The sequence below is a fragment of the Otolemur garnettii genome, unplaced genomic scaffold (genome assembly GCF_000181295.1).
Source record: "Otolemur garnettii isolate 467f Iridium unplaced genomic scaffold, OtoGar3 scaffold00021, whole genome shotgun sequence".
Classification (NCBI taxonomy): domain Eukaryota; kingdom Metazoa; phylum Chordata; class Mammalia; order Primates; family Galagidae; genus Otolemur; species Otolemur garnettii.
The window spans coordinates 16490914-16512529 of NW_003852416.1; the positions used below are offsets into that span (position 1 = coordinate 16490914).

Below are 21616 nucleotides of genomic sequence, written 5' to 3' on the forward strand. Positions count from 1 at the left end.
GCCTGTAGTCCCAGCTACTTGGGAAGCTAAGGCAGGAGACTCGCTTGAGCCCAGGAGTTGGAGGTTGCAGTGAGCGTGATGCCATGGCACTCTACCCCAGGGGGACAGCTTGAGGCTCCGTCTCAAAAAAAACACCTGAAGCTTTACCCCTGTAGACTCAGTATTACTCGGTTCTTCAAGTCTATCTTTGATGTTGCTCAATCTCTGACCTCACCAAGCACCCACTGTCATGCATGATGTCCTTGAAACAACTTCCAAATTAATAAAGGACACAGTGAAGTCAGCCAGAGCGTGGGTCCCAGCTCAACTGGGAGACAAGAGGGCTTGGTCTTGCCCCTTCAAGAAACACTGATGCCAAGACAACTCATGTTTCAAATCAGTGGTTAATGTCTTTTGCTTCCAAAGAGATAGGAACTTATCTTCCAGGTACATTAAAGCCCATTGGTTTCTCTCATATTTTCATGTATTTCATTAAGAGTGGGTCTTAAAGCACAAGTACTCAAAAATTTAATGTGTTTGGCTTATGGCAGATACCTTGTCAAAACACAGAGACGTCAGCGCATTATGTAAGCTCTCAATTTTTCTTTGTCTTTTTCTAGTTATCACTGAAACAGTAACTACAAGACTTACATCCTTACCACCAAGTAAGTGACTGCCTCAATGGCTTTCTTCTCAGTACATCACATATGAAGGACCCCATACCTGTGACCTTATCCATGGGAGCCCCAAAACAACCTTTCCTTTCAAATAGTGGTATTGACATTAACGTATATGCAACAAAATCCACCCATTCGGAGCATATAGTTCCGTGGTGGTTAGTATGTTCAGGGTCGTGTCACCATTGCAGCAGCCTCATTTTAGAATATTTCTATCACTCCCCAAGAAGAAACCTGGTGACCATTAGCAGTCACTCTCCATTTTCTGTCCCCTCTCCCTAGCTCCTGGAAACCACAAATCTACCTTCTGTCTCTATAGATTTGCCTATTCTAGACACTAAACTATCAGAAATATTACCCAACCTACACATACAGTGGGGAGGGGGAACCACCAGCCAAGCTTCTGGTTGAGGCCACTTTTTTCCAGGAGGTCAAGTTCAGTAGATTCTGGAAAAGTGATGTGAGCCCTTCTGCTACCCCTGCACTTCCAGGAAGCCTGGCTGCCTGGGATGGGGACAGCCCACTCATCGTGGGGAAGGTTGGAGCAGGGCTGGGCTGCCAGGTGGGACACCAGCAACTTAGAACTGCCCCAACATCCCCTGACACTTGTAGTGGCTGAGTCTGGAACTGACCAGGCATTTGAAAAAGCCAGCCCAACCAGGTCCTGGATTAAGAAGCCTCATCATGCAGCCACGTTTTCTAATATTTCAATTTTCCTAATGAACAACTTGCTATGAGGTCAGACAATTAAGTTCACAAACTCATCCTAGAAAAGTGCTGATTGCTGAGTATCACTACAGTCGCCTTCTAAATACTCCCCTTGGGAGACTATGCCCTGGCATCAGTGTCTAGTTCACCCTACAAAGCAATTTTGGGATTGTTTTTCTGGAATGGCCATCAGGCCACCTTCGAAGTACTCTCCTCGGCCATCTGGTCACCATAGTGATATTCAGCAATGAGGTTATGTTGGACTTTTTCTAGAATAAATTCAAAAACTTAATTGTCTGACTATGTATATTCCACCCAGAAAACTTTCCTTTTAAATCAGGCACAATATTCACTCCAGATACTTGTATCAAAAACAAACTAACAAAACTGGAGGGTAGCAGCTTGTACCTTGTAGTATGGGTGGGAAAAGGCCCCCAAACTAAGGAGGTCCTAGTTAGAAACGAGGGAAGGTTTCCACAGAGAGACAGATGTTGAGATCTTTCAGCCCGACTAGACCCTGAAAGTGTCACTGGCTCTTGTCTCTGGCAGAAGGGGGGACCAGCAATGGCTATACTAAAACAGGCTCTCTTGGTGGAGGGAGCCGGCTGGAGAAGCAAAGCCTGACCCATGGCAGCAGCGGCTACATCAACTCAGGTAAGTGTCCCCTGGTGTGAGGGTCAGGGGAAGGGCAGATGGACAGGGAGAGAGCCACCGAGACAGACCTGCAAAGGAGAAAGGGCAGACTCAACCCTGCATCAGTGCGTGAAAGAAACAATTCCAATTGTTTGTCACCAGAGAGTTGTCTAAATGACACATAATCAGGGAGGGTGCGACTTTTAAATTATCAGCATCCGATGCCTACTTACACCAGTGGAATCAGTTTTCATTAACTCCTCCAAATAAATAACTATCATTAATTAAGAAGACTTCATGGGTAGCTGGCTATTTCCCCAGTGGATCACTCTCTTCAAGCCATCTCTTTTAGACAAGGATGTGCATGCCCAAGAGTTTACAATTTAAATTAACAAACAACAAAAGAAACTTAATGATCAGGTTACTGTGCTGGGGGAGCTGGTGACATGTGATCCGATACTGTGCAAGATTCCACTGGGCAAGTATCCAACACAAACCCATTGTACCCAGTGAAACACTCTTTCAGACTAAAACAAAACAAAGCAAAGAAAACAAGACAAAATGAAAAAACAGTAAAAAAAAAAAAAAAACACCTGCAGACCACCTGAGGCCATTTAGAAACCCTTGAAGTAAAACTAAAAACTGACATAAGGAGTGCCAGGTTGACCACGAGAAGCTCTCTCACCTGTACAGGAGCGCTTCTGAGCTCCAATTGTCTTCCAGTCCAGGCAGGTCTGCCTTAAACATCAGGGCCTCAAGAAAGACCCACAGAATCCCTTCCATATCCATGCACTGTGATCTTGTGCATGAAAACAGCCTTGCCTTTTAGTAGTCTGCCCAGGAGAGGCAAGGCAATCATTCTACCCTCCTGTTGGGGCAATCATTCTACCCTCCTGTTGGGGCAATCCAGTCCTGAGGAGGGAAATTCTACCCTCCTGTTTTTGAGCAGCCAAGGGAACGCTGAGATGGGCCCCTTCAGTTGTGCTCCTCTAGTCCATCCCCTGGGACCCGCCCTTAGTTGTGAGTTGGTCTTTATAGCTGGCTCTCAGCTGCCATTTCTCTCATCTCTGCTGAAGCACCAGGGGGATTTACGTTCTTCCCCACTTGCAGGTGGGAGCACCCGGGGCAACGCCTCCACCTCCAGTTACAGGAGGGCTCATTCTCCCGCCTCCACTCTGCCCAACTCACCAGGCTCAACCTTTGAGAGGAAAACTCACATCACCCGCCATGGAACATACGAAGGTATCCGCCCGGTGAACTGTTACCTCCCCAAGTGACTCCACTCATCCTTTGAAGATCTGCATGTCAGCCATCTGGCTTCCCTCCCCTGTGTCTGTCCCCACTCCTTTCTCCCCACTCCTCCTTCACTTCTGTTAGGGACTCACCTTACAGGAAGACTTCACTCATTCATCCACCTCCCCTTTATTCACTCGTTCATCCATTTAGTCACTTTTCCTTTTTTTTCTTTCTTTCTTTCTTTTTTTTTTTTAAAGATAGAGTCTCACTCTGTCACCCTGGGTAGAGTGCTGTCATGTCATCATAGCTCATAGCAACTTCAAACTCTTCAGCTCAAGTGATCCGCCTGCCTCAGCCTCCTGAGTAGCTGGGTCTATAAGTGCTCCCCACCATGCTTAGCTAGTTCTATTTTTAGTAGAGACGGGGTCTCACTTTTGCTCAGGCAAGTGAGTCAAAATAGACAATCATATGTGAGGTCTAGGACCAGAACTCTAGAAGCCACGTGCAGAAGAATTGATGAGAAAGAGCCAAACATGGGGACAAGCTAGAAGGAAATCCAGTCCTGAGAGGGAAATTTAGACTGGGACCCGGCTGCTAACAGCAGAGGAGCAGGGCAGGGGGTGAAAGGTGTTGCCAGGTGGAACTGACCAGCTTGGCCACTGATTAAATGTGAGAAGGAAAAGGAGGTGGTAATTCCCCTGAGGGTTCAAGCACAAGGCGTGCTCATGGTCGTGCCAAGAGCTGACCCCAGGTGAGGGCTTCTCTGGATGAGTCCCCTGGGGCAAGGCAGGCAGCAGGCAGGCAGGAGGGAGGTGGGACTTGAACAGAAACCCAGGTGGAAGTCATTCACAGAGAGGTTAGAAACGTCCCGGACTGAGGAAGTGTGCCCAGGAAGACAGTATAAAAGCAGAAGGAAGCAAAGGAAGACAAAGGTGGGCGAAGAAGGAGACAGAAGAGTCTGTGAGAGAGGTGCAGAGACCAGAGCTGTGTCATTCTCAAAGTCAACACAAGAAAGTGCTCAAGGTCAAAAAGGGGTCGTGGGTTCCACCACCAAGGGACCTGGAGTCCCTGGTTATCAGCAGGAAGGGTTTTAGTGGGAAACCAACAAGCCAGGAAGAGAAGGGGTTGACTGGTGAGTGGAGACAGGGACTGGTTGGTGATGAAGCCCAGGGACACCCTGGTGCATGATTAAAGCCAGCTGGAGTCACCACCGCTGCTGCAGGACAAAGCTGCCCTGCCAGATGCTGGGAAGTCCTAAACCCAGGCGAGGTGCAATGCATCACCACTGTGCTCTCTGAGTGGGGCCGTGAACCTACATTTTAATGGAGCTCATGTACAGGACAAGCCTCCAAGGTCAGAGAGGCCTGGAGCTGGAGGCGAGATCCCTGCTCAGGGCCAGGTGCCTGCTCTAGCTCTGGTGCAGGGCAAGCCTGCCTGGGAAAGTGGAAAGAGAAAGAACTGAAAACTTTTGCTCTCTTTTGTACCTTGCATGGTCTATAGTCGACCCACGACCAAGGTGAAGCGTGCAACCAAGGCCACGATGTGTCATGTTTCAAATCAGGAGCATCCAACCTGAAGCCAGTGGGCTGCATGCTAATTTTTGTGAGCACTGTTTTTGCTTATCCGTAGTGTCAGACAGGTAACAGAAAAAGTATGCACGAACCCTTTCCTGCTCATCAGCTTTCATTAGTGATTATGTATTTACTATGTGGCCCAAGACAACTCTTTTTCTTCCAACATGGGGCAGAAAAGAAAAGTTTGGACACCCCTGTTTTAAATCGTAAGCCTGGTTCATCAGAGGGCACTACTCTCTCTTGGAAGCCTTACAGGCCTAAGTGGTCATTTGTCCTAAGTGTCTTATCCCGTCTCCAGGGAGCTCCAGTGGCAACTCTTCTCCGGAGTACCCTCGGAAGGAATTCGGTATGTCCTCTCCTTATTTTCCAAAGAAATGGTCAAAGGAGGCACTAGGGAAATGCCTGGGGGAGACAAGGTGGTGGGGACATCTTGCGTTAAATGGATTGTTGTAAAGGAGGGGGATAGCCCTCTGCTGATTTGTTTTTCTCTTGCTTCGTATCCTGATACATCTTCAGGGGACTGTCAGCCACATTAACTGCTGTCATAAGCTCTTGCTCGTGGCACTACTGAACTGGCAAGCTATTCATACAAGGCTCAGGCTTGGACAGATAGGCTCCTAAGCCCCAGCAATAATAATTGTAGGATTCTGCTTTCCATAAGATGCACAGAGACCTCCTAGCAAGAGGAGCTACGGGTAAAACTCACAAATGCCAACCATCCCAGCACCTGCATGGTCGCTCACTGCAAAGGGGCACATGTGTGAACTCCTAATGAACCCCTAGGCTGTCTCTTCACTTGGCCTTAAGTCTCTGGTCCATGGTCTTGGAATCAGACTGTGCATATGAATTGATGACATGATCATTGATTATCAGTGATTATAATTTTATTTACTTGCTTACAGTGGAAAAACCGAAGGAGTTTCTAAAAACAAATTAAAAGGAAGATTTGGGAGCCTTTTGACATATTTGATCAATGTAGTTCAGCCAGTCCAAATAGATCATGCTTCCAAAAATCTTAGTTAACTTAATAACTCTACGTGTTAGCTAATTTAACATTCATTTAGCTAATTAAACATCCCAAAGGAGTGGAATTGCAAAATATTCTCTGTCCTTTAACAAAGTGGTTATTGTTTATAAAGCATCTGACGTAGGTTAGATGCACTGTGCAAACAACCTCTCCCCCAATACATCTACCTGGATTCAGCACAGCACCTCCTATACTTGCCTAAGATTGCATTTCTTTTTCAGCATCTTCTTCAACGAGAGGGCGGAGCCAAACACGAGGTGAGCTCTATCACTGGGTTCAGTTCAATTCATTCAACAAATGTTTTCTGAGTAGCTAATGCATGTCCACCCTTGAGCCAGGTGGAGTGAGGAGTACAAAGAATAAATAAGGCATGCTTCCTGCCCTGGAGGAGCTTAGAGTATCCTGGGAATCTTTCACTGGCTCTACCAGGATGGGAAGGGTAGCTTTGGACAGCAACCTAACAAGGATGGAGAGGCAGGAGTCACTTATAGTGTGTCCTGCTGTGTATTATCTCAAGATAGAGACATCTGGTTTCACTTCTAGTCTTGTAGTTGACTTTCTCAAGATTTAATTAACTTTGCATATCAAAAGATGAGCAAACTCCTCTCTCTCATTTTTTATTTTTCAAATTATTCCTGGGGACACAGGTCCTCATGACAGTTTTGTAATCACCTCATCTAGACAAGGATATAGGAGATAAATGTGGTCCTGGAGGAGCTGCCCTTGCTGAGCTCTGGGTGGGGTAGTAGGGGCAGCGAGTCAGGGCTGTGCTGCACACAGAATCCGTCAGAGGTCAGCAGGTTCCCTGTGAACCACCTAGACCACCTAGGAGCATTGCCATTATAACTCGAAATTCAGGAGTATATCAACCACCCACGACTTTAGGCTGATAGTTGAAAGATGCCTGCTCTTCACCTGAAGCTAACTATTAGTGTTAAGCCACCAACTTCTTGCCATTCTCATTTCTGAGGAGGCCAAGTAAACACTGCGGGTTTTAGGGTTCTCTTGACAATGCCTGAGAGACCATGGAGGCAGGAAAGAAGCTTGGTTCTGGCCGTTAGGAAATGGACATGGGAAGGGGGTGGGTCACTGCTGATTGTACTGGGATGTCTCCATCTGCCTGGGGGCTGTGCAGTTGGCAGGTTGGGGTGTGGAGAGGGGTCACCCCTTTTTAAGCAGCGCACTTCGTGGGCACACCTGGAGTTCCTTTTCCCAGGACTTGGAAATCCCAGAGCAGCTCAGCGTTCAGTGTCGGGGGTTGTGATCCAAGCTCCTTCACTCACAGTCTTCTTCCTCTCTTCCTTGTACAGAGAGCGAAATTCGAGTGCGGCTGCAGAGTGCGTCCCCATCCACCAGGTGTAAGTGGTCACTACCTTGCTGAAGAGAAAGGATCCAGGAGTCCAGGGGCTAATGCTGTCTCTGTGTGTGTGTGTACATGCTATGTGTGTGCACTCAATCACAAAACATCTTTCAGGGCCTTCTGTGAGTCAGAAGGGCTGGGTGCTGGGGTTAAGTTGCTGCCTTGCTGCCAGTAGGAAAATGAAGTCAACCAACCGTCACCACTCAGCACAGTAAAGGAGCACAGAAGGGCGTCTCCTGAGGAGGGATGAGCCACATCTGAGGAACAGTTCAGGAGGGGACACGATGGGATAGTTATGATTAGAGAAGGGGCAGAAGTAGAATATAAGAGTCTGAACTTCACCTCAAATGTCAGAGACTCCCCAGATCCTGTCCACGGAAGATGTTAGACTCCCATTGTTCTTGTAAGAGGTTATTTGACAACAGCTTGACATGACCTCAGCTTTTACTGCAGGAGCCAAGGAATAGGAGAAAGAGCAGGGCCGTGTTGGGAGAGCTCAGCCAGGGGGCCTGGGACCTGACTCCAGGCCTGATACTTCCTCCCAGGTCCTTCCAGGCACGAGGGTGCTAAGCCCCTGGGATGGAGCTTTGGAGGGTGAGAGAGAGGCCAGAGTTCCTCCAGCACATGTCGTCTGCCCATCTGTCCATCTCCTCTTCTGCGCTGTCCCTGCACGATGCCTCCCTCCTCTCTGTTACACAGGGAGCCTGCTCCACTAGCTCACCTTGTGACAAGTTAGATCAGCCAACACACTCGAAAGTAAATCACCTATGAAGGCAGCATAATGTTATGGGCCACAAGTTCCTTTTCATGGTCCCGAACACACAAGGTCAAGGACCCAACATCCTAGGCATGTGTCACCAGGAATGAGACTACTGTCAGACCTTTTGTTTCCCTAACTGCCTAATCCTGGTTGTACTGTGTTCCAGCCACAGAACCATCCCTGTGTTGTCTGATGAGGGCTAATTAGGACATATCTCTCAAGGACTTTGACCTCCTGGTGAGAGGCACTGGATTTATGAAGCTGTTAATATGACAAAGAGCCAGGCTGACGAGTGTTATACACTGGCAAAATGCAAACATTACATGACTAAATCAAAGTGCCCCAGTGTGAAGCAGATGCTTTGAATGGCCACAAATGTTCCCCCAGCTGCAGAAGAACTCAGGAAAGAAGCCTTGGCCTAATGCAAAAGTCTCTGGATTCTCTCACAGGGACAGAATTGGATGATGTTAAGCGTTTGCTCAAGGGGAGTCGATCAGCCAGTGTGAGCCCCACTCGGAATTCCTCCAACACACTCCCCATCCCCAAGAAAGGCACCGTGGAGACCAAAACAGTAACAGAGACAGTGAGTTCCCAGTCAGGTAAGTCCCATGGCCCCAGGCTACTGTGGAGGGCAGGGAGCAGGGTGGCAGAACTATCCAGCCCTAAACCCAGAGTTTCTCTCCCAGGTGAATGTGTTGACCAGGCTCCCCGAATGAAGACTATTAGGGAAAGTTATTGTGTTTTTGAATATTGAATTTTTTTTCAATGAATATTTATTAGATGTGTCCTCTGTGTCTAGCGTAAGCACTGAGGAAAAGCAATGGGTCTGGGAGACGTAGTTAGTGCTCTGTGGACCTGAGGGTCCCTTGGGGGAGGTTAGAAAACCAAGAGTTCCCAGTCAAGTAGGATGAATGCTGTTCAGTGCCCATATATCAAGTAAGAGGCAAGAAGATGGACTGGCCGAGCCCTGGAAGCCAATGAGGGAGGAAGCCAGGTGTGCTATGGTAGGAAGCTTCCCTCTCACTCACTCCTGGAGAAAATCCTTGCTGTTTTCCACTCTGAAAGCATAACTTCAGGGTCCCCCCCGGCCTGCATGGCTAGCTCCCTCTCATAAGATACACAGGCAGAACTGGCATCAGGTTTGAGGAAGCAGGAGAATCCCCTCTCTGGGACACAGTGCTCCTTGTGTTTGGCTGTTTGAGGTGAGGAGAAGGCTGCCATCTGTGCCGCGTGGCCTCAGACCCAAGGGCTCCCCTCCCTCGGCATGCACCCAACACTTGCCATGGTGCCTGGATTTCCACTGGAAGAGATTTACTTTGGAGTCTCACTTGGTACTCCTGAGGGAGCTGCTCTCAGCCCCCTTGAAGATGGGGGAGTGAGCACCTGGCTGAGGGGAACACCACTGGTGGGACAGCTGGCCAAGAGGTGGGCAGATGAGCTAGAAGGAGAAGTGAGTGAACGCCAGGGCACAGTTTAGCCACTTTTAATTTCACCAAGATCCAGCAGACGTTTCTAATCCAAGAGATCAAGTTTTCTGTAGTTCTGAGATTCTAGCCAGAGCTGTCCCTGATGGCCCTGACAAAGAGTTCATGAGAAGTGGGACTTTCAGTGTGAAAACCAGGAAAGTCCCAGTAAACTGAGATGACTAGGTTTCCCTGCCAGGGTCATGCTGACAGGATGTCTCTCACTGGGGCCTGTATGTGCATCTGTTCCCAGTGTTGGGTACCTATGACACAACGATCCTGGACGCCAACCTTCCATCCCATGTGTGGTCCTCCACCCTGCCTGCGGGATCCTCCATGGGGACCTATCACAACAACATGACATCCCAGAGCTCGTCCCTCCTCAACACCAATGCCTACTCTACAGGCTCAGGTACGTGGCAGGCAGCCCACGCCCCTCTCTGCCCCAAACTCAGCTCACCTTTACCCTGGAGTGGGTGACCGCCTTGGGTGCTTGCCATCCCAGGGCTCCCTAGAAAGGCTTTCTGTGGGCAAGCATCCCAGGAGTCTTCCATTGAAACTTTAGTTCACCTAAATCTAGGAGGTATTTCTCCAGGTGACCCCCTATAAAAGGAATACATAACACAGCGTATCCAGGAGAAATAGAAGAAAAAAATCACTGAAAATGGACAGATCTAGTTTTACTCCATGTGAACTGACTCACTTGAGCAAATCCTTTAACTTCTCTGAACTTCAGGGACCTTCTTTGTAAAGTGGGGTCACTCATAAGAGAGCCTTTGGCTGGACCCATGGTCCATTCCAGGTCTGACCGATCTGAGACCACCCGCTGGCTGTGACCCCAGGCACACCACAGGCTAATGTTCCATTCTCTGCTGCAAGGAAAGAGCCTAAGCTTTTCTTAAAACCAAAAATTGACTACAACCCAATCTTAGCATGGCCTCCCATGCTTCCATAGCACCTGATTTTCTGCCCCTGCTCTGGGCCGGGCGCCCCTCTCACCAGTCTCCTTCCCTACCCTGCAGTTTTTGGAGTTCCCAATAACATGGCATCCTGTTCGCCCACCCTGCACCCTGGACTCAGCACCAGCTCTTCAGGTCAGTGTCACCGTCTTGTGTCACCTTTTCTAGCTGTTTGCTTGAAAATATCAGGATGGTCTCTCCGGGTGAGGAAAATGGAATGGTTTCTGGAGGAGACATCCTTTCTGTCCAAGAGCACAAAGGACTTTCCTCCATGAACACTGCAGCCCAGCAACAGAGGCCACAGGGCTGCCTTTGGAAGGCAGAAGACACAAAGGCCATCCTCAAACAGAGGGAGCTCTAACTCAGTTCCCAGGGGAAAGTTGTAAGACAAGGGGACCTGAGCCCCACACTGATGTGTACATTCATGCTGGTGCCCCATTTTCTGGGAACATTGGAGCAATGGAATTAAAGGGGTTAAATGAGTCATCCTTTGGGACATTTTCAGGGTGAAAAGCATTGTTACCTTAAAAGGATCTTATTTCAGATCTATTTATAAACAAGTTCATTGTTTTATGAACAAGTTCTTTCAGATATTTTTATAAACATGGTATTGGGGTAACTACACTAGGGTAAATAGTGTTACTTATCTTCCAACGCAAACACATGAAGTAGCTATTCACTATGATTCTATGTATGTCATAAGAGCCTATATGGGCTCGGCGCCTATAGCTCAACCGGCTAAGGCGCCAGCCACGTACACCTAAGGTGTCGGGTTCGAATCCCCAGCCCGGACCCGCCAAACAACGATGATGGCTGCAACCAAAAAATAGCCGGGCGTTGTGGCGGGCGCCTGTGGTCCCAGCTACTTGGGAGGCGGAGGCAGGAGACTCGCTTGAGCCCAGGAGTTGGAGGTTGCTGTGAGCTGTAATGCCATAGCACTCTGCCCAGGGGGACAGCTTGAGGCTCTGTCTCAAAAAAAAAAAAAAAAAAAGAGCCTATATGTAAATAAGTTGCCAGCCCACATCTTTCTTTTTTTAAGGAATCTGTCTTCTCCCTGAGCTATATAATCACAATGATGTGGGCCTTCTTTATTTTCCCAGCTGATATAGCTTCAAATGCAAAGTTAGCATTCAGATTTTCCACACCTACCTCTAGACGACTAGAATCCCACAAAACCCAAAAGATGTTGGCTTCATGCTTTTATTTCTTCCATCTTTGCTATTTTGCTTTGCGATGTCCTGACTGACCAGGCTCCGAGGGAAGGTGGGCTGACACTAGACCTATGATCTAGTCCCCAGACTCTAGACAGGATGAAATAATAGAAGCTACTGACTAGGGAGGAACGAACTTCTGTATATTGTTAAAGACAAGCAAGCAATCATATATACAAAGAGCCTTCAAAATCATGGTGGATGCCGGACATGGTGGCTCACGCCTGTAATCCTAACACTTTGGGAGGCTGAGGCGGGTAGATTGCTTGAGCTCAGGAGTTTGAGACCAGCCTGAGCAAGAGCTACACCCTGTCTCTAAAAAACTAGCTGGGCGTTATGGTGGTTGCCTGTAGTTCCTGCTACTTGGAAAGTTGATGCAAGAAGAACACTTGAGCCCAGGAGTTTGAGGTTGCTGTGAGCTGAGACACCATGGCACTCTACTGAGGGCAACAAAATGAGACTCTGTCTCAAAAAAAAGAAAAAAATCATGGTGGAGGTGAGGGGAGTTTTATGTGTTTGAGTCCAAGAAGTAAGGGTAAAGGAAAACTAGGAGTCAGCCAAGGTAATGACTCTCAGCCCCCTTGCGTCCCTATCCAAAGCCCACAGTGCCCCCAGGTGCCACCTGGAACTGGGAGCCTGGGATATTTTTAAACTTTGAGAGAGATGGCCACATCTGTCAGACTCTGTATGAACTATTTCTTTTAAATTGTGTGGATCTGTTAATAAATGTTAGTCTGAGGTAGAAAGGTAGGGGCATTAAAAAAATTACTATGTCACTAAGAGTGTGGGAACAGAGGAAATTGGGGAATCTCTGTCATCTGTGAGGGCCTTTATCATGGTTTAGGGATTCCAAGGTCTGCTTTAAGCCAAGGGACAGTCTTTGTGCAACCCATGCTCACTATCCCCGATTGCTTTCACAGTATTTGGCATGCAGAACAATCTGGCCCCCAGCTCATCTGCCCTGTCCCATGGCACAGCCACCATGTCCACAGGTTGGTAGCCTAGGGGCTGGGAAGAGACATCTCTTTACAGCTACAGCTGACAATATATATCCTTTTTCAGCAACTGAATTAGAAGGACTAAAATACCCCTGAAAACCAATCAACCCTTTCCACCAAAGAAATAGCACCTCCTACTCCCCCTTAGAGATGCCAACTTTGATTATTTGCTGGCTCAGAACACGAGTCAGACACACAGGGAAGCTGTACTGTGAACAGCATCTGCACCTTGGGAGGTGGCACCTGTGTGTCCCTGTGTCTCTCAGAGTGGAACTGGTCAGCTTGGTGGTCTTACCAGCTCCCTACTACTGTCCTTGCCAGCCACTGTCACTGCAAATCAATCAACTGTTTGGTTTTACAGTGCGCCCTCCCCTCAGGTCACAGCCTCTATGCAAACCTGGGAAGGCGGGGGAGGTAGAGACCCAAGTCTCAGCCTTTGCCCTCAACTTGCCTACTGTTTAGTTGGAGTAGAAAGTCTGATATACCTGAGACAGTAGGATTGGGGAGGCTGTAAAACCCCAGGGAGTAAGTGGTATATTGTGTAGTACAAAGCAGAATTAAGGGCTATAGGGATTCAGAAGGGAAGGGTTGGTGTGAGAGCCTAGGAGGACTTCCTGGAGGTGGCCTTGGCATCCTAAAAGGATAAGGAGGATTATGCCCAAGAACATTCCATCTAAACCCTCTGTTCCACTTCTCTCTGCCCGGGCTGGTCTTCCTGAGCTGCAGGGCCCCTCCCGTGCTGGCCCAGCCCCTCACTGCTTCCTTTGTCACAGCAGCTACCTATGGTGTGAAAAAAAACATGCCCCAGAGCCCTGCTGCCTCGAACACCTCCAACAACGCTGGCATGTCCACCTCTGCTGGTGAGTGCCACTCCCCACTGTGGGGAGAATTACTCTGCCATGACACCCCGTATATTAGAAGAGGGAACAGGGCTCGGCGTCTGTAGCTCATTGGTTACAGCGCCAGCCACATGCACCGAGGCTGGCAGGTTTGAGCCCGGCCCCAGTCAGCTAAAATAACAAGGACAACTGCAACAAAAAATACCAGGGCATTGTGGCAGGTGCCTGCAGTCCCAGCTAGTTGGGAGGCTGAGGAAAGAGAATTGCTTAAGCCCAAGAGTTTGAGGTTGCTGTGAACTGTGACGCCACAGCACTCTACCCAGGGTGACAGCTTGAGACTCTACCTCAAAAAAAAAAAAAAAGAAGAAGAAGAGGGAACAGGACCCATGGGTTACCTTCTTGGAAGGCTTTTCCTGATCCCCAATGAGAAAGCACCCCAAACTGTATACACATTCCCATCTCCAGCACCTCATTTACTGCTTTTCTTAAACATTCTGTCATTTCTTGTAATTATCTTTATCCTTTGTCTCTGTTTGTCAGTGCAGATGAAGAAGGTGACCTGAGACCTGAAGGATAGAAATTAACCCACCAAAGCAGTTAGTTCTAGAAGGACCTGCCCAACAAGGGGGACTTTTCCCCACTCCATAAAGACTTATAATCTCCAGATAGGGAGATAGCCCTAGGCCCAGCCACCCAGGGAGGGTGACAATGACCCAACCTCTGAGAGGCCAGGCCCAGCCAGGCCCCACCAGGCAGGGAGGGTGTCCTAGATCTCCAGGATGCTTCATAAGAACCACCATCAGGGAGAACAGGAGATCCACGGGGTTGTACCTGCAATTCTCCCTTTCCCCTTCCTCCTCCTCTCTCTTCTCCTTCCTCTTCTAGTCATATTTTCCCACCCGACACCTTTTCCTTCCCCCTCACCCACTCTTTTCCTCCCCAGCCTGCAGCACAAGTGTCCAGAGTGATGACTTCTTGCACAAGGACTGTAAGTTCCTGATCTTGGAGAAGGACAATATGCCTGCCAAGAAGGAGATGGAGCTGCTGATCATGAGCAAGGACAGTGGGAAGGTCTTCACGGCCTCCCCTGCCAGCATCGCTGCAAGTACGTCAGAGCCCTTGTGACTCCAGTTTCAGAAAGAAAGCAAATAGTGTAGGAGACCAAATGTCCTAGCAAGCTGGTTTGAGACATTTAATCACAAAACCACAGCCATCCCATTCTAATGAAAAATGACTACCTGAATAGGATGTTGAAAGGTCTGCCTTGAATGCAGATGAGCCAGAAAAATGCAGGGAAGAGTTCCCAGAGGGGTCTTTTGGGCAGCAGCAAGTCTAACTACAAACACAGATCAGGGGAAATTAACCCCAGGAAAGCTCCACCCTCTGCTGACCTTGACCTTGGGAGGTGGGAGAGGGAGAAAGATAGTTGGAGAGAGGATAAATCAGATTATAATGGGTTCTGTGCACAGCTTCTTTTTCAGAAGACACCCTCAAAAAAGAAAAGCAAGCTGCCTACAATGCTGACTCCCACCTAAAAGCTGAAGCTAATGGTGAGAACAAATATGATGGATGTTACTCTTGACTTCAGCCAAGCCACATTTCATTTCCTTGTCTCCTGAGACCTTGCTACTCAGAATGTGGTGGGTGGACCAGCGGCATAGGCAGTACCTGGTGTGTGTTAGAAATGCAGCATCCCAGGCTCCAGCTCAGACCTGCTGTGTCAGAAGCCACAGGATTCCTGTGCACATGCTATCCAAGCAAAGCCTTCCTCTGGCATGTCTACAAACCTATTTTTTTCTTGTCTTATTAGTTCTCCCATAATTTTCAGAACTAATAAAAACATGCTTCGCAAAGCTTGTTAACTTCCTTTTTTTTTCCTTCCCAAATATCTGGATACTTTCTTGGATAACTACATTTCTTCCCAAGGTGCTATAGACTAGACTGTCTTCAAATCATTGATTTCAGAAAGGCCAGTCAAGTATAGGGAAAATTAAGTCCCAGAATGATTTTAAATAAATGCAAATTCAACCAGTTACCATCCTGACAAAGTGGGAGGCTGCAACCAGACTCTAAGTCTTCAAAGTTAGCAGTTCCTTACATTTTTACAGTGGAGGTGGGGCTGTGGAGTCTAAAGACCATTTTTAGAATCCAATGAAAGCTACGGACAATTTTCCCAGAAAATCCCACACATGCCCACAAATACTCCATTTTCATGTAGCCTCAGGGACTCATGAACTCCTGGACCCCACTCCAAGTCCATTCTTGCCATTCCCACTCCCCTCCACCCCAGGTTAGGAGCCTGTGTTCAGAGTCCCTTAACCAAGAAACTGGAGTCATTTCTCATGAGCACATTTATTGTTTGAATGTGAATGGCACCCCTAATGTGGTCTTCCAAAAATGTTTTGGGATTTAAAGGTTTAAGGCCACAGGGGGGTTAAACACTGTGCTTTCTTCCACCATTAATTGTTTGCTAAGCCAGGTCTTCATCAATGTAATTATTGTAAATGGTGGGTCAGGGTGACTTGTTCTGCCAGGTACTTGGGGAGCATCTTTACCTAAAGCGCTACCAAAATCAATCTGAGGGGTGGTCTTGTGGGCTCGTCCAGTTTAAAAGCTCAGGTCAAAACCTACATTCTTTGTGTGTGTCTTTCAGGAGACCTGAAGACCGTGTCCACCAAAGGCAAGGACACCTCTACAGGTGGGTGAGAATGGTGGACCCTGCATTAACAGCATCCCATAGGGCTGCTTATGGTTAATGGACCAGAGGAGGGCCCCTGTGTCCCTGGGACCAGTGTACACAAGGAGCCACCCAACTCTAGAGAATTTCCCTAAAGTCTCAGAGAATGGGGAGAGCAGGGTGTGGGCTAAAAGTGGTGGTAGAAGGGACCTGGCTCAGGGATGGTGTTTCACAGGCCCTGCCCCCCCCCTAATCAGCACCCACTGTAGCTCTTAGGCCCCCAACAGGGCAGGAGCAACACAAAAGCAGGTCAACTCTCAGGGAATAAAAAATTCTTTTCATTAAAAAAATTTATAATAAAGTTTTCTGGGCACCTCTGAAGTGCTGAGTGTAATTCTAGGCACCATAGGGATTACAAAGGGTGAGCTGTGTGAACCGAGGCTGGAGATGGGGAGCTTTGGGTCTGCACCTCATCAGAGGCAGGGGCAAAGGTCAGTGTAGTCTTCCTAAAGAAGCCGCTTAAGCCCTGCTCTGAGCCACGTCCTCTGCTAGCAACTTTATGTGCCTTCTCTCAGTCACCAACCACCGTAGGAAGTAGGTGATCTTTAACCCCATTTATGAAAGAGGAAAGGTGAAGTGACCTGTAGGGGTCACACAAACTTCTGTCGTGACCCAGCCATGCCCCCGAGCTGCACAGGAAGCCCCCACTCAGTCACCTGGGCCCACGTGAAGACACCTCCAGGCAGGCAGCTTACAGAATAGCAGGAGCAGCCTGCAACCTGCCTCACGCTCCGTCTCTCCCGCAGAAATTCACGGTTACGGCCACCATGGCGGCGGAGGTGGTGGTGGCGCCGTAGGTGGGGGCCCGTGGGCGGCACCTACTTGGTGCCCCTGCGGCTCCTGCTGCAGCTGGTGGAAGTGGCTGCTGGGCCTGCTGCTCACCTGGCTGCTGCTGCTGGGGCTGCTCTTCGGCCTCATCGCTCTGGGTACGTGGGATGGCGCGATGCCCCATTACCGCGGAGGGGGAAACTGAGGCAGCCCAGCTGGGATACCAAAGCCGGGGCTGGCCCAAACTCTGTCTCCCCGCGGTGCCCATGCCACCTCCCAGGCAAAGTGAGAACGAGTTCCGCCACCGGCGGAAAGCACAGGACCCCTTCCATCCTGCTGGGGGCCACAGAGATTGTCTCCGCATGAGAATCCCCCAAACCCGCCCTGCGCCGCCCGCTGACGCTGCCTGTGTCCCCTGCCAGCGGACGAGGTGCGGAGGCTGAAGGCCCGCGTGGAGGACCTGGAGCGGGCCCGAGGCGGCGCGCTGTCCTTCGAGGAGAAGATGGAGCGCAGCAGCAAGGACCGCCTGCAGGCGGCGGCGCCCGACCCCGGGCTCCTGGGCAAAGCCGGGCCGGACGCCTACAGCCAGGAGGCGCTCTGGCTGTTCGTGCGGAACAAGCTCATGGCGGAGCAGGAGAACGGTGAGAGCATCTGGGCGAGGGCCGGCTCGCCCCAGCCTCTTGCTCCCCTGAGCATAGGCCGGGGGCCCCGTTCCGTGTTCCGCCCGCTCCTGGCCTCTCTCCTCCTCCCACCCTTTCGATAGCCCTGGAGAGTTACGTAGGACCAGTGCTGTGGTACCATTTGACTGCTCGAAAAACTGAGTTCTGGGGAAGAGAGTTGTCCAGGATCACTGGACTAGCCCAGTCTGATTCCTGGTCTCTGCCTGTGGTCCCCGCCACTCCACGCCCCTCCCTCTTCCCTCCTCCACCCGCCAGCGCCTTACCCGAATCCCCTTCTTTTTTTTTTTTTTTTGAGACAGAGCCTCAAGCTGTCCCCCCTGGGTAGAGTGCCATGGCATTACAGCTCACAGCAACCACCAACTCCTGGGCTCAAGCGAGTCTCCTGCCTCCGCCTCCCAAGTAGCTGGGACCACAGGCGCCCGCCACAACGCCCGGCTATTTTTTTTTGGTTGCAGCCGTCGTTGTTGTTTGGCGGGTCCGGGCTGGGGATTCGAACCCGCCACCTTAGGTGTATGTGGCTGGCGCCTTAGCCTGTTGAGCTATAGGCGCCGAGCCCCGAATCCCCTTCTTATGTGCACGTGAGGGATACTGGAAAGTGTGAAACCAACTCAGGATTTACTTTGTCTTGTAGGAAATCTCCGAGGAAGCCCTGGCCCTAAAGGTATAGCTCTGCATCAAGCCCTTTCCCTACACTTGTTTCCAGCTGGTGGGGGTGGGAAGTGTCCTGGATGGGTTGAGAAACTTCTTATTTTTTCCAAATGGAAGGCTGAAGAGCTGAACGATCTTATAGTATCTGTTGGGAGGTTGAGAATGGGTTTCGAGTCAGAAGATCTTAGAATGGGAAGGGACCTAAGGCAGCATTAAGAGAGGCCCAGCAAAGAGCCTCACCTTGAACCGCAGTTCACAGTACTGTCAAATGGTTTTAAAATACTAAGGAAACAATGGCCCTTGGGTTCGTACCCATCCCACAGCTTTCATATCTTTTTGGTTTCAGGTGACATGGGAAGTCAAGGCCCTAAAGGTAAATGTAACTAAGAAGTTTTTTACTTTAAATATTAGTGAGGGTGGACGTTTTCAAGCCATTGAGAAATGTCAGAAAACCCATCTCACACTCTGAAAAGTGATTGGATAATCCATGAGATGGGTAGACAGGGAGGAAGAGGTTTCCAATCCCATTGACCCCCAGCTGGACACAGAGCAGTTCTCCTTGACCAGACTTCAGGCATAGGAGAATCCCTAGCAGATCCTGGGCCCCACTCCCAGACCCTCGGATCCAGCAGATGTGGGTGGGGCCAGGAGTCTGATCTTAATCACCTGAGGTGATTCTGCCCTCAGAAGAATACTGAGAATCCTCCCCCCAGCTCCCCTGAACTTCCCAGGAGACTCCAGGAAGGAAGTGGATTCTTCCATGTAGTGGTCCTCATTCCTCTTCATTCCCCTGCCCTCACACTCCCCACACACTCTGAGTCACCCGGCCAGCTCCCCCCACCCTCCTTCACACAGCTCCAGTCTACAGGCCACGCCCCTCCTGAGCACACTAGGTAGGGATGGGGACTGATGCTGGTCCATCCAGACCCCTGAACCTGCAGTTGTCAGATAAACCACAGGACTCCCTATTAAGTCTTAAGTGCAGATAAACAACAAATAATTCTCACTATACATGTCTCCTAAATATTTCGTAAGGCATACTTATACTAAAAATATAATTTATCTGCAATTCAAATAAACCTAGACATCTGTATTTTTATTTGTCGAATTTGGCAACCAACCTGAATCCTACCAGTGCCTCCTGTAGGGAATGGGCTGAGTCCTCTGGCTGACTCCCTCTTTTGCCTTTGTTCCCACAGGAGATCGAGGGCTCCCTGGGATCCCAGGTGTGTACTCCCCTCTGACCTCTGCCGCTGGCATTATGGGCTGCTCAGTCCTTGCTGTCAGCTTCCCAAAGGAAAATGGGACTCAAGTAGTCTTGTGTATCCACAGGTATCCCTGGGCCCTTGGGCCACCCAGGTCCAGAAGGACCAAAAGGACAAAAAGGCAGTGTGGGTAAGAGCTACTTTTTCCATTTATGTATCCCTTCATTCCTTTATTCAATCAGTAAATATCTATTAAGCCAGGTACTCTCTTAGGTGCTGGGGAGACATCAGTGAACAAAACAGAGAACCCCTGCTTTCATGTAGCTGATGCCCAGGCAGGGGTGGGGGGATGGAGGAGCAAGACAGTAAAAGTGATAGATTAGTGAAGTCTATGGCAGGTTAGGAGGTGATGCATGACCACAGAGCCTGCACCTGCAGGGCTGTTGAAAGTGAGCGCTGAAGGGCTCATTTTAAACAGGGAGGTCAGGGAGAGCCTGCCTGAGGAGCTGCCTTTTTTTTTTTATTATTAGAGAAGTCTGGAAGGGAGAGAGGAAGCCAGGCCTGAAGGGATCTAGGGGAACATTCCAGGCAGAGGGATAAGCCAGGCCAGGCCTCAAGGACCAGTTCAAGGAGCAGGAGGGGGAGCAGTTATGGGAGGTGGGGCCAGGGGAGGCTGATGTGGGCATCACCATTCCCAGTGAGTGGCAAAGCCATCTGTAGGTTCAGGGCAGGGGTGGAACATGACCTACTTGCATTTTCAAAGGGTCACTCCAGAGTCTGGGTTGAGGTAAGGCTGTGAAGGCCAGGGAAGAAGCAGGGAGGCAGGGAAGAGGCTTCAGATGAGCGCTCTGCTGTGGAGGCTGCCTGTGGTGCTCTTGGCTGTGGCATGGGATCCTAACTTTAAGCTTGGCCATTCCTGTTGCTAGGAGATCCCGGCATGGAAGGACCCATGGGTCAGAGAGGGCGAGAAGGCCCCATGGGACCTCGTGGTGAACCAGGACCTCCTGGGTTTGGAGAGAAAGGAGAGAGAGGTGAGCAGTGATTCCTTTGCCATGCCCACCCCTCCTTCTTTCCATCTTCCTCTCTCTCTCCTACCTTCAGGAGCCTTACTGAGCACCTGCCCTCAGCCAGGGTCTGTGCTGGGCCCTAAAGATAGTAGTCTAATGCTGGGGTGTGGGAGGGCTGTGGGCTCAGGCCTGGGGCTGAGGACCATCTGCAGTACTCTGACATCATGGGACAAATGGCCTTCCCATAAGGAGTGAGGAGTCGGTCAGGACAGGAAGCAGAGGATAGGGCAGGGTTTCATGTGGAGGTGGGCTAGGGTGGAAGCCTTCAAGCCTCTCCTGGCTGGAGCAAGGCAGGGAGGGAGTTAGAGAAAGCCCCAGATGCTGCCCAGCACTGGAGGGGGCTGGGAAGGTGCCTCTGTCAGGGGGAACCAGGAAGACACCAGACCCTCTCAGTGCTAAAAGACTCTGAGCAAGAAGCTTTATTTTAAGTTTCACTTTCTCATCTAGGCAATATATATTTACTGAGTCCTACTAGGTGCCAGACTTCATGGAATATAAAGGCTTTAGGGGTAGAAACTGAAGGAGTTTGCTGCTGGCCTCATAGAGACACCCAGAGGATCAGAGACCACCAGCAGGGCAGGCAGTCCCTCTGGGGGCTTCTCTTAATGTGCCTATTTTTCCTTTCCTCCTCAGGAGATTCTGGAGAGCCAGGTCCTCAGGGCCCACCTGGTGTCCCAGGTTCTGTGGGTCCCAAAGGTAAGTAGAGTACCTGGAACTGTACCCAAGTTTGCCAGGGAGGGACCATGCCCAGGGGTGATCCCAAGTGGCCCTATTGCATTACCTAGGCCTGTGCAGGGGCGGTGGGCCCAGAGAGCATCACCCCACAAAGTTGTCTGGGGGGTTCCTAAATGGGGCTTTAATTTTAAATGTGCTTGGGCCATGTTTCCATTTCTCTTCAATGGCCCCATAATGTGATCCCTCAGGAGACTATTCAGAAAATCAGAAGTCAGATAATTTCCCAGCTGCACATACTAAAAGCCACATGTCTGGACAACCCAGGGAGAGTGGGCCTCTTCTCATAGTTTAATGCCCGTCTGCCCACCTCTCCTCCTGACCTCTGCCCCAGCCCAAATGTCTTACTCTGACC

At 49.8% G+C, this 21616-nt stretch overlaps 1 protein-coding gene across 1 annotated transcript in view; it reads left to right on the top strand.

Annotated features, from left to right (window-relative positions):
- The window catches only part of COL17A1 (collagen type XVII alpha 1 chain), a 47865-nt gene that overhangs the window by 6634 nt on the left and 19615 nt on the right, over window positions 1-21616 (top strand). The window contains 22 exon segments of the mRNA XM_012803643.1: window positions 600-644; window positions 1914-2018; window positions 3108-3239; window positions 5106-5153; window positions 6056-6091; window positions 7145-7192; window positions 8404-8553; window positions 9671-9829; window positions 10440-10511; window positions 12508-12579; window positions 13362-13445; window positions 14368-14529; window positions 14894-14974; window positions 16078-16122; window positions 16908-17087; window positions 17352-17570; window positions 18241-18270; window positions 18604-18630; window positions 19457-19483; window positions 19590-19652; window positions 20389-20493; window positions 21163-21225. Coding sequence (XP_012659097.1) covers window positions 600-644; window positions 1914-2018; window positions 3108-3239; window positions 5106-5153; window positions 6056-6091; window positions 7145-7192; window positions 8404-8553; window positions 9671-9829; window positions 10440-10511; window positions 12508-12579; window positions 13362-13445; window positions 14368-14529; window positions 14894-14974; window positions 16078-16122; window positions 16908-17087; window positions 17352-17570; window positions 18241-18270; window positions 18604-18630; window positions 19457-19483; window positions 19590-19652; window positions 20389-20493; window positions 21163-21225 — 1953 coding nt within the window.